General features: G+C 34.3%; 2 protein-coding genes across 2 annotated transcripts; one reads left to right on the forward strand and one right to left on the reverse strand.

The window, feature by feature from the left end:
* Positions 1-2,474: 2,474 nt before the first annotated feature.
* LOC110646675 (plastid division protein PDV1) lies at positions 2,475-4,612 on the reverse strand. The gene is made up of 2 exons (XM_021800190.2): positions 4,236-4,612; positions 2,475-3,266 (listed from the first exon to the last, which is right to left on the reverse strand). The coding sequence occupies exons 1-2, from the start codon at positions 4,539-4,541 to the stop codon at positions 2,754-2,756; spliced, it is 819 nt and encodes a 272-aa protein (XP_021655882.2). The 5' UTR covers positions 4,542-4,612; the 3' UTR covers positions 2,475-2,753.
* Positions 4,613-6,873: 2,261 nt separating this feature from the next.
* Positions 6,874-11,305, forward strand: LOC110646682 (mitochondrial carrier protein MTM1). The gene is made up of 11 exons (XM_021800204.2): positions 6,874-7,146; positions 7,240-7,515; positions 7,827-7,916; positions 8,017-8,145; positions 8,452-8,511; positions 8,613-8,783; positions 8,990-9,089; positions 9,294-9,385; positions 9,538-9,687; positions 9,982-10,040; positions 10,685-11,305. Exons 2-11 carry the CDS (start codon positions 7,276-7,278, stop codon positions 10,815-10,817), a joined length of 1,224 nt encoding a protein of 407 aa, XP_021655896.2. The 5' UTR covers positions 6,874-7,146; positions 7,240-7,275; the 3' UTR covers positions 10,818-11,305.
* Positions 11,306-12,866: the final 1,561 nt, after the last annotated feature.

Consider the following 12,866-nt stretch of genomic DNA (forward strand, 5'->3'; position numbering starts at 1 on the left):
GTGATTCAGAATTAGAGGCAAGTTGAGGAGGAAAATTAATGAACAGCGACAACACCTGAAACCACTTCCTTTTTTTCTCTACTTGTTTTCCTCGTCTCCTCTCTTCTTTCACTATCTTTGTATTCTCCAAAGCCTTTTAGTCCCCACATCCTAAACATCTGTATCACCTCTTCTTCTTTCATGCACTTTCCAATGATTTTACCTTTTTATTGTTTTCTTTTTTTAATATAAAGAAATTCCCATTGTTCCTGCACGCACTTACTTTGTTACTATATACATATATATTTATTATTTAATTTTTTTATTAAATATAACTAATAATTATTAACTGATAATAATAATTTATTTTAAATACTTAATAAAACAATTAAAAATAATTCACATTGGATTATTAACTAGCCAATAGATACTTCAACGAACTTTGTATTTGTATGTCACTTAGTTTTCAAGTTTAAAACAGACGTGAGTCTAAGATTTTGACTTCTTTGTAGTCGAGACAAACTGAAGTCGGTAACGATTTTTTACTTATTCCAACTGCGAAATCAAAGTTGGTAACAACTAATGTGGTGAGTGTTAGGATTTGCCCGCCAAAAAGTGAAACGAATGAATTTTAGACACGTGGGAGATTATGGCCCAGTTAGAAATTTGATGATCTTCTTAACCAAAATCATGATTAACTAGCGTTAATCATAGCATTATAGCTCAAAGATCTCATCAAATGTTTGACTAATCAAGTGGTGGGGGCGTTCATCATCCGCGCGGAGGCGAGGACCATTCAATCTCGAACCTTGGGCCCCATAAGATCAAATCTTTGGTTTTCTATTCTGAGCCCCATGCACATGCGAATAGGACTTTTGGACACAGGTGGGCCCTGGTATCCTGGCCCAACAAGAAATATATACAAAAGAAGAAGACAATCTGGTGGTGTGGCACGTGAACTCTGGATGGGAATAGTGCAACTGACAACAGTGGATTTTTCTTTATCAACGTGGCCATTATGAACAGGGTTAATCATGAGACACGTGGCTATGAGACCATCACAGACTGGAGAAAATTTGATTCTAATTTTAAATCAAATAGGATGTAATTAGACAAGTTGCAATGTCCATCCCATTGGAGGAAAGATGTTGAGAAACAAAATCGATTTAAAGGGAAAAAAGAAAAAGAACATGTGGGATCTGATGGCCTCTGTGTCTGTCCGTGGGGCTCAATCGACAAAGGAGCGCTTCAGCCTTCATCCTCTGCTTTACTTGGAAGCAAGAAAAATATGGAACCACTTTTTTTTTTTTTTTTTAAATGTAATTTATTTTATAATTTTAAAACTCCATCAATAAAATATAAATATAGATGTATAGCAACTTTAAATGTAATTAGCTAAAAAAAAAAAAAAAAGGAGTTGACCTGTAGAGGTGTGCTACCCAAAACACAGAATGGGATGTCCCACTTGGGATTTTACAGGAAGATGATGAATCATAAAGAGGAAAATTTGTTCGTTGATGTCCCCTCAAATTGTAAAGGTAAATCTGTTTGATTGGAGAAGGAAGAGCTACAGCCTACTCCATTTGGAAGTCAAAGAAGGTGTTCCAAATTATAAATGTAATTATGTGTTCACACTAACTTTTTGGGTTTTGCTTCCTAATCAATTCCTATTAGTCTAAACAAAATTAACATGCCTTTTTGCTATTATAGGTACGGCTCCCCAATTTGGCATTTTTTCCTTAAGTGTTTGACCTATTCCTAATAAGGCAGTTGCAATTTCTGAATTTCGCAAAATAGTATTCAAATGTTTTAGAATTGCTAAAGCCTACACTTGTTTCCTTTTTTTAAGTTCAAATTATGACCAGGTTTTTCCATTATTACGACTTGCATTCCATCATCCATGCCAGAAGTGGAGTTGTAATTGTGTTTAAGGTTGCAGGTCAGTACAGTGTAAGAACTTGATTTGGGACTAGAGACTTTTTTTTTCTGTGTTTTTTATAGGCCTCACGACAACTTCCGCAATCCTCACCAATCCCATTTCACATTTCCCTGCAAAGAGCGCCCATGATTACAGACAACTTGTTCTCTTCTCTATATACAGATTTTGGGGAGAAATTCTTTGATGGGTTGGTCTATCAAAACATTTACAGATTACGCCAACTTGTTTAATTTATTTAAAATCATTTTTAATTATAAATAATGTAAAAATATATGATTAAATTGATTTACAACCACATAATAGACTAAATCTGTACATTTATTTCTCGAATTTGAGTACATGCAGCATATTCTGCGTCTTAAATTTCGGCAATTACAATTCTTCTCAGTTCCCTTCCTTCCCTTTTTTGGGTGGTTGCTCTCTATGGTTTATAAACCATGCGTTAATCCCCAAAGCGGATTTATCATGCATCTTGCTGCCTGTTTCAAAGAATTGCTGTACATACAAGTAAGAATTTGGTAGCTGTGTAACATTGAAGCAGTAATAGCAAGTAGGCTTTAGTTATAATTTGGGGCATACATTAATGAATTTCAAACGGCATACAACCAGAAACCAAATAGTGCTATCGGCACCTCAAATCCACTCCTACTCAACAGGAATCTGCATCTCAATAGCTATGCCAAACTAAAATTGTCACCAAATCATGCTAACACTCTTGCAAGCTCTCAGTATTTCGTGGGATGAAATTGAAAGATAACCAAACTTTCTTGACTAATAACAGCATGGCTTCCCATTTTTAACTAACAACTGAAAATTTTCAATCTTATAAATTTCTTCAACCCCTGGCCAACATCACATCCAAGTGATTCAAATCAACATTGGATGAAGATCCTTCAACCCGAGGAGCTTTCCTGATATTTCTATTGTTGTAGATAAGTTCTTGTTTATATGGATGCTCCTTGCAGGCTACATGATGCAGATGGAGCAACGCAATCATGCTAACTGCAAATAACGCAGCGTTGCCCAGCAACCCACCCATATGATCCAATTTAAGGGATTTCCTCACAAAATCAAAACTTGAAATAAGAACTTTGATTGCCATGTTAGATCCCTTCTCTTTGCGCCTAACAAGATTCTCACCAGATGGACACTGAGATGAACCATAAAGGTTTTCAGGAGAAACAAAGCGACTTGCATCATGTACATGACCAACGAAATCTAGAGCTTCTTCAATGACTTTGTACTTCTTACCATGGTGTTCAGCCAATCTCATTGCAAGAACAATCCTGCTTTGTTCTAATCGAGCAATTGCAGCATCTCTCTCAGCCCGCTGTTGTATTTGTACAGTCTGCAAAACATAACAAATGACATGAATATCTCCTAATAGATCTCAGAGTTCATATCAAATCTGAACCAAAGAGATTCATATGCGTAAACTGCAGCATCAAAAGCAGAGACTGCTAAACATAATAGTTCATCAGTACGGCACCTAGAACAACTCAACAAATCCCCACCAAAACCATTCAGACCAAAGTTTAAAAAATAATCAGGTATCGTTCTTCTCATTCAAGGACCAGAGCTTCTGTTAACCAAATATAGCACCTAAATACTGCAAGTAAATGCAAATATTGTTTCCACCAAGACCAACTTTTTCCATTCAATCAACTTAAGCAACTTCTAATGTTAGACAAATTATATTAATATCTAATCAGCAAAATCTAATCCATTCTCACAGCTATTCATAAAAGAATTTGTTTTCACTAAATTTATCCCTAAATCCTAACTATTTAGAAATGATAGGATAAGTCCTTTTAAGAACTGAAATCAGCATGAAAAAGCCTTGATACACACATGGGTCCTTTCCTTCAACCCAGTCTTCCTAGAACCAACGCCTAAATTCAATCCTAAAAGGTTGAATATTCTCTCCATAATTCTACCACAATTTGGTCTCCAATTTGCCCATACAAAGCTGGAACTTGAATTAATTTCTTGGGCACAAACTGCGAGCAGACTAGGGTTGCTTATCTGGGCTCCTTAAGCATATGTGCAGCGACCAATTGATTTCCTAAAAGTTTGGTTTTCACCAAATTCGAAAGGGCATCTGCGATTTCTACCTAATAATTTGTAGAATCAAAACATTTCAACTCTCGATTTTTGAAAGAAAAATTAACAAAATGCTTCACTAGCACATTATCTATAACGGTAAAGCGATAGTATATCACAATTTCCTTTCTTCTCCTAAATTTTCCCAAGGTCCAAACAGACTCCAACCAAAATACACACAGCCAAAAAAAAAAACCTACGAATTTGGACTTACATGGAAGAACTCCAACTGATCCTCGAGGTTCTCGAGAGCAGTCCTGATAGCGTTGAGACTCTTGGCCTCTTGAATCGCGGATTCATTATCATCAACACGAAACTCCTTGACGAAGACAAAGCCAGCCCGGTTCTCTTCAACGACGTCGTTGTAGAGTTTCTTCTTATCAGACTTCCTTAGGTTTCCGACAGAGTTGAGGAAGTGGGTGCGGGAAATTGAGTGAATGGCGTCGCTCAATTTGTCGTGTAGGTCCCAGATTTTCTCCAGAACAGCTTCTATTTCTTCAATCTCCATATCCCATCTCATGTGGCAAAGCCAAGGAATTTCGTGGAGGGGAAGTTTTGTTTGGGCCACAGCTTACACCACAGTGAGCTTAACGAGGAAGAAAGACAGCTGTCAGCCTGTTAATTTTCACAAAATTAAAATTTATTATTTACATAAAATTAAAAAGATTAAATAAAAATTAAAAAAATAAATATTTGCTTTAAAACGTAAAAAATCATTATTACATACCGTAAGTTGAGCTATCATTTACCCAAATGATGTTAATGATTTTGTTATTTTCATCCCATAAACCTAAATTCAGTGACTTGATTCGTTTAAAATAAAAAATAAAAAAATAATTTTTAAATTAAAAAAAATATTTTAACATTAAAATTAATAAATGTAATCTTTATACAATGTTTCAAATTGAATTTTGAATCCGAATTCATATGTTACCCTTATTCAAATCCTATCAAATCTCCCGAGTCGGGTGGGCGGGTACCCGAACCCATGAACAAGTCTAAATTATTGTCTCACTTTGTTGAACTCTTTAATTTTTGTTTTTTCGAAATTAACTCTTTAATTAATAATTATACATCTCTTTCACTTTTATTTTCTAATAGTTCCCCTCTTCTCATTAACAACTATGACATTTAACCTTACCAAATGCAATAAATAATTAATTAAAGAATCTCTAATAATTATAAATAAATTCATTAATTTTTACTTATATTTTAAAAATAAATTTATTAATATTTAAAAACTAATTATAAATAACTATACCTTATCATAGTCCTTTATTATTTTGATAATTTAAACCTCTTTCTGTTGAACAGACTTTTATATTAGAGTTTGATTCAGTTCAATTTCTCTACATAATATTAGAGTCTAACCTTCTTTAATGTTAGACCACTCGTAAATATTTTTACCTGTAAATTTTATGTTTATGTTTAGGAGCAAGAGAGGTGTGTTATCTTATATTGATTTGGAATAAGGTATTTAAGTTACATATAAAATTTAAGCAAATATCCTAACTTAGTGTAGATAAATCCATCTCATTCTCTCTATATATATATATATAAAAGAATATTATAAATAAGAAATGCATTTATTTATTTAAAATAAAAAATGCCTTTTACACCATTGACAAAAATATAGAAAAGGAAAGAAACTAGGATCACGGTCAGCAATGAGATGAGAACAATAAATAATGATTTATTTAATATAAACTTAATTTTATATAAAAGATTAAATTAATAAATTTCGAATTAAATATTTATATCAAATTTAAATAAAATTAATTAGAAAAATAAATATATAAAATTAAATATAATTATTTATTTTTTTAAAAAATAAACAATTGTTAAATTTACTTTTATATAAAATATCACTTATTATAACCACAATAATAAATAATAATCCTTGATGATAAAGAAAAGAGAAAAGCAATTTATTAGAGGCCTAAAATAAGTTCAGAAACCAATCCAATATAGCAAAAAACCCAGCCCATACCAACTTAAAATCTCTAGGAGGAAGAAGAACTAAGTCTACCGCCGTATGTCAGTGCTGCCACTCACCTCTCTGCACTAAGCAAGAACACTGACAGGGACGACAGAGGCTCCAATGATCATAAACTCAAGGAGTACATGCAAACCACCCGAAGAACTCTAGAGCTCTCTCTAAAGCCGGCTCTGGACCTCTTATCATCATCAAATAACACCACGATAAAGCTAGGAGAGTGATGTGGTTTTACTCACGAGCCTTTCAATTTCTTTTAGCCATGAGTCAGCCTTCAAACAGAGAGGGAAAGGCGCAAATACCCTAGAGCAGCTAACGTCTTTACCAAGCTCAACCTCCTCCCATTGAGAAGCAGCAGTTTATAGACTCATATACCATAAACATACACAGAGCTGCAGCAACCGATGTGATCTTCAAACCCGATCATCTACATGTCTCCTTCAACATCTAAGCTCTAAGATCGGCTTCTCAAAACTTAAAAACTATGAGTAAACCAAATCTAAAGCGGGGAGGGCACCCAGATATCCGTTGGAAAAGGTGAGCCTTCCCCTATCCAATGGCAGTGAAAGTCAATTGGAGGATTAGAGAATAAAAAAACGTGAGAAACTGAGAAAATTTTCTCTCTAGAAAACAATAGAAAAATGCAGATTTAACCTTGTTATAAAAGTGAATAATAATATATTGTGAGAAAAATTATTATTTAATTTTTATATTTTAATAAAAATAATTTTTTATTATTATATTTTAAAAAATAATATTATTTAATTTATTTATTTTAACGAGATTAAATTATTAATTTTGTTAAAACACAAAAGCTGAATAATAATTGCCCCTATGTTTTCTTGGCAAACACAGTCCAGCTGTTCGGTGCTCTTGACCACACACCGAAAGTCACGCCTCGTCACAAGCGGCATTGAAAGCCCTAGAATCAACGGCCAACCCAAACTTACTCGCGTATTAATTTAAATTAGGGTCTCTGTTTGCGTTCAACTATCTGATTTTGCTTTTACCACTTAAAAAACTGAGTGGTTTTAGCAAAAAAGTGAGTGGATTTAGTCAATCAGAGCTTTAATCAAAATACACAAAATCGTCACCAAATGTGGACGTAGCTCGAGCCTCCTCCGAGAGGGTAAGCGTTTCCTGCTCTCTGTTTCCCTCTTCTCCAAGAATCATGAAAATAATGCTTTATATGCCTTGAAATAAGAAAACCCTCCTATCGCAGATTGATTCTCTCTTTGGTCGGTTTTGAATAAAGGGGATGGTGGAGCTTGAGCGAACTCAGAATCCATGGGTGACTACAGACCAGACCTCAAGGGTCGAAATCAACGGTCATGGTTCCTTAATGGTTGATGGAGCAGAGCCTGGATTATCTGTTCCTCACCCTCACCAATCAAACCGGAAATCTGAGGGGAAATTAGAGCTTGTGGAAAGAGCTTTCTCTGCTGCCGGTGCTGCCTTTCTATCAGCTATTATAGTTAACCCTCTTGATGTTGCCAAGGTAATCACTTTGCATTGTTTGTGTTTATAGATTTTTTTTTTTTAAATTACGTAAATCGATGTATTCGCTTATTGTCTATTTTTTCCCAATGAAATATTCTATTTCTTTTTGTTTAATTGTTTTGCAATTTGTTCTTTAATTGTGGGATAATGCTGTAACTGTTGTTTATCTCCATTATAACTTGATTGCTCCTTTCTGCTGCATCTGAGATGTTATTGAGAAAGAATGCGGGAAATTGTGAATAATGCTACATAAATTGGTCTCAGTCTCTGAATGTACGCTGAAACCGTTTTTAATTCCTCAATTTACAGACAAGGTTACAGGCGCAGGCTGCAGGGGTTCCTTATTCCCACCCACTTAGCAACATCACTAGTCGAATGGCGTATTTTGGGCCAAACATGGTTTGTAATCATTTTCCTTTTTCCCATTGTGTTTCCAACTGGTGTCATTTTGTCTTTGCCTAAGTTTTTATTAATTGGGCATGCTATATGTTGGTCTCAGATGTTTGCTGATCTTAGGTGTTCTCCATCATGCACGCGCGCTGGAGTTCATGGAACAGTTTCGATTTGCCCCCCTGATTGTTTTCAATACAAAGGAACTCTTGATGTCTTCTGCAAAATCATACGACAGGTTGGTGTTTTTTTTCCTTTCATGACATGTTAAAGTAAATCATTTTGACCATGCCAATTAATCACAACTTCGCAAGAAGATGAAATCCTTATGTATGCAATCTGCAAGTGGGCCGATGTTCATCTCAACTCAGAAGACATATTTTGTGTGGTCGGTAAACAGTTGCAAGTACAACATATTCTGTTGAATTGGAGAGATTATGATATGTGTTTTATGTTCTAGTTTTACTTGTCATGGTAGTCTTTGTCTTTGAGTTTCCTATAGACTTGATCCACCCTCAGTTATTTATTGGGTGGTACTTTTCAGGAAGGAATTGCTAGGCTATGGAGAGGCACAAATGCTGGTCTGGCCCTGGCTGTACCAACGGTAAATTTCTTGATCTGTGTGGACATGCCCGCTAAGAGGTGGCACAATTGGTATGTGCTAATTTATCTTTTATTGACTTTCTTTCCAATTCTGTAAAACAGGTGGGAATCTATCTACCATGCTATGATGTGTTTCGCAGTTGGATGGAGGATTTTACCTCCCAGAATATTCCTGGTGCAACACCATATGTGCCTTTAGTAGCAGGTTCATTGGCACGTTCTTTAGCTTGTGCAACTTGTTATCCTATCGAACTTGCAAGAACTCGCATGCAGGTGGGCAAAAATAGAAATTCCATGATTTCAAGATTTAGTCTGTGGTTACCAGAATTGTACAGTATATACGAGAACTGATTAGATGGTTTTAGAATATCTTTGTTTTGGTGCTGATCTCATTTCATCTTTCCTCTCTCTCACCTTTTTATTTTCTTTTTCATGGTATAATGGTAGCTTCTTATTTCGGCACCTTATTACAATTGTAGGCATTTAAAGCAGCCCATATTGGTAAACCTCCTGGAGTTTGGAAAACTCTGCTGGAGGTCCTTTCCCATGTCAGGAGCACTAGTAATGTCCAAAACAACCGTAAGTTGGTTCCTTTACCTGCATAGTTTTTGATCTTTGCATTGCAGCTCAAAACACATCAACTAATTATGAAGTTCTCTGTTATGCTAAATTTTTACTGGGAGGAACAGAAAGTGAAGGATTGTGGCTCAGAGCACATCCTGTTTACATATGGAAAACTAGTTAACATTTACTTATTTTAGTTGATATACTTGATTGCAACAGTGGGAGGTTACCGCGTGTTATGGACAGGCATGGGGGCACAGCTTGCTCGTGATGTTCCATTCTCTGCAATTTGCTGGTCAACCCTTGAGCCAGTGAGAACCCAATTGTTTGGCTGTTATGGAAAAAAAAAAAAAAAAACACTTTAAGACTTTTACCTTTCTTGGCCTTTAGTATGTAGATGATTTAGTGTTTGCATGATGTATATTTGCTGAAAAATGACACTTTCTTGTTGTTGTTATTATAGATCAGGAGAAAACTATTAAGTTTGGTTGGTGAGGAATCCAATGCTGCAAGTGTTCTTGGAGCAAACTTTTCTGCTGGTTTTGTTGCTGGTAGTCTTGCTGCCGCTGCTACCTGTCCTCTAGATGTTGCCAAAACCCGAAGACAGATAGAGGTTATTACTTCCCTCATCTTATTTGGCATTCAAATTTAGGCTGATGTTTGCCATCATGTATATCTGTTAAGATGTTCAATATGATCCTTTTGTAATTAATGGCCTATTGAATGTTGTTTTTTTTTTCCTAAGAAAAAAATGGGAGAAATAATACAGTAAAGAATTATTTCTAGTCCTTGTAATTTTAAGGAAAATTTAAACCAGATCACAGTTTTTGATTGAAAATGAGATGGATAAGCTTCTCTCTTGACTGACAGCATCTGACAAGTTTGATGTCTTTCTCTTGATTTTCAGAAGGATCCTATAAGGGCATTGAGGATGACAACACGGCAAGTATTGTCAGATGTTTGGAGGTGCATTTCTTAGTTCATGAATATTAATTTTATTGTTTGATGTTAGGTTTTCTCATGTTTGGGCAGAGTACCTGATCAAATAGTCCAATTGATTTTGTGATGTCTGGTAATATTTTCACATGAGACAATAATACTATTTTTTGTAAGGATTTTCATGCATGATACATGAAGTGTTTGTAAGTAAATGCCTAAGATTAAAATGAGGAACTGAGGGCTCAATTATCAGGTTGTCGATTTGATTCTTCATTAGAGCAGGCAAGGGTTTGGGATTTTACCATGTATGTTCTGGACAATACTTCACATCAGATGTTTTATTATAGATGGAATCCAACCAGAATCCCTCTATTCCAGTTGCAGGTACCGAAAAAGAAAAAAAATTGCAATAGGCATAGAACATTCTCTTGTACATGATATCTTTGACCCATCAAGGTGCCCCATGGTAGTTGAGTTTTCACTTGCATTAGAATAATATTGCCACTGTCATGACTCATATACCTTGAATCTGAAGTACATTGTCTGCTGCCTGTAATTTTTTAAATGCTATACTAGCAAGCAAACGATTTTTGTCTACTGTTTTTGTTCGACATTGTGGATTGACATATTTCCCATAGATAACATGATTTTTTTAATTTTGTTTGGATCAGAGATGGAGGAATGAAAGCACTATTCACAGGTGTTGGTCCTCGTGTTGCTCGTGCAGGGCCATCTGTTGGGATTGTGGTTTCATTTTATGAAGTTGTGAAGTATGTTCTGCAACGACATTATGCAACTTCATGACAAAAGAGGCGGGTTTTAGTGTGCTTTATCAGTTCTTTTGGGTATCTGTTAAATCAATTTTTGGTGACGGTACAGGAGTCACACTTGACTTTGAAGAAGTAGCCACCGGATATCATGTGAATAATATAGCAAGCAAAGAAGAGAATACAGTTCTGATTGTGTTAGGTTCTTTTCTCTAGGCCTGCAAGTGCACGATGGAAGCATTTGGTATCTTTGTCCAATTTTTTTTTTCTTAGGGTACTTGCAATGCACAGCTCAGAATGAGCGTGAATTTTGTTAACTTGGGAGATTTCCCTAATCTAGGATTTATCAGATTTTTAATAGTCTGCTAACCTATAGTTCTTTTTCTAACATAATAGAAGTTTTTAGTTAACCAGACCGTTCTTGCAAGTGGTTTTGTGGCTAAGTTGTTGCAGTTCGTTTAGGCTTGTTATGGATTGTGAAGTACAAAAGTTAAAGAATTGCCTTGATCGTTATTTTGTTCAGAATGTTCATTTGTCCGATTGACTCTAATTTTGTTCTCGAATTACATCAAGCAAAAATAAGGTTAGCTTGAGCTTGTAGGTACTCTGGAATAAGGAAGAGCAATGTTTCAAATTAAAGCAATTAATTGAACCAGTTAAAAACAGGCAAAATGTTAAATTTAACCCTCATACCTATTAATTTAATTTATTTTTAATTTTTATTTAAGATAAATTTAGTTTAAAATATTGGTTAAATTTTTTTGATTTAAATTAAAAATTAAAAAAGTTTAATTTTTTTTATTTGAAATTAAGTTTCTTAATTTTTATTTCAATTTTAAAATTAAAAATAAAATTAATTTCTTAATTTTTTTATTAAATTAGGTTTAAATTTAAATTTTTAAATTTCAGCTCCAACAAACGGGCTTATTCTCTTTGTTTTCCAAATCTTCAAAACACAAAACTCACCAACTTCTTTTGAGCCTAACAACTACAAAGCAATCAACGCAACAATACTTCTAATCCCTAAACGCAAGAACGCATCAACACACCAAAACCCACCACGCCACCAATTTTAATCTCTTGAAATCAACATAGCACCTTTGCAGTTCTGCTCATCCATGAATCTGGTCCTTTCTTCTTTCTCACTGTCGCAGCTCTTCATTGTCAAGGAGACCGATAGCGATTCACGATGCTCACTCATAAGATTCACCATTGGAGGGGCGACGAGGATGCAACCTCCTCAATCCCATCATGGCAGGCCTCAAGTGCTTTCATCCATGAAAAGATGTTTTATCCCTTTCATGCTGTTACCCGTCTCAGCGTCTGGCAAGCTCGCTTGCTCCTTTGCTCCTTATTGTACGTACCATGCAACAATTATTGATAAGTTATGTTTGATTGTTGATGTCTTGATGACATTTTTTATTTTGTTGATAATATAATTATTGAATTAAATTAATTTCAGTTTAATTTTAGGGTTAATTGCTAAAAATAAAATCCTAAAATTTGGTAATTTTTTTAATTAAATTTAAAATTTAAAATTTAAAATTAATATTCTTAACTGAATTTCATGTCAGTTGCCATCAAAAATTCCAAATGACGGTTAATTGTAACAAAAATTATGAAATTTATTAATTTTTATAATTGAACTTTCAAATTTGTATAATTACTAATTAAATCTTCACGTTTGATTAATGTCTCAAACTAATCCGACGGTCAATAAATCGTTAGTATGCGGTGCTTGGAATGTAATTGTAATAGTTTTTGTTTTTACTATTTTAATTTAGATCTACATTTTATAAGATAACTGATGTTAATAGACAATTGATTTAACGGAATAACAATTCTTAATTTCTTCCAAAATGGTGAGCTATTGACATATTTGCTTCAACAACAAAATCGCTGAGAAATAGATACAATTCAGTGAATAGTGTGATTAAAATAATACACTAATTAATAATTTGTAGAGTAGAGTTGAAATGTTGATAAAAACAAAAAGTAAAACAAAATATTTTTTTGTTTGTTGAAGTATACTAATGATTTATTGATAGTTGAGTCAATTTGAAATATCAATTAAATATGAGAATTT

This window comes from Hevea brasiliensis, chromosome 13, assembly GCF_030052815.1.
Source record: "Hevea brasiliensis isolate MT/VB/25A 57/8 chromosome 13, ASM3005281v1, whole genome shotgun sequence".
Lineage (NCBI taxonomy): Eukaryota > Viridiplantae > Streptophyta > Magnoliopsida > Malpighiales > Euphorbiaceae > Hevea > Hevea brasiliensis.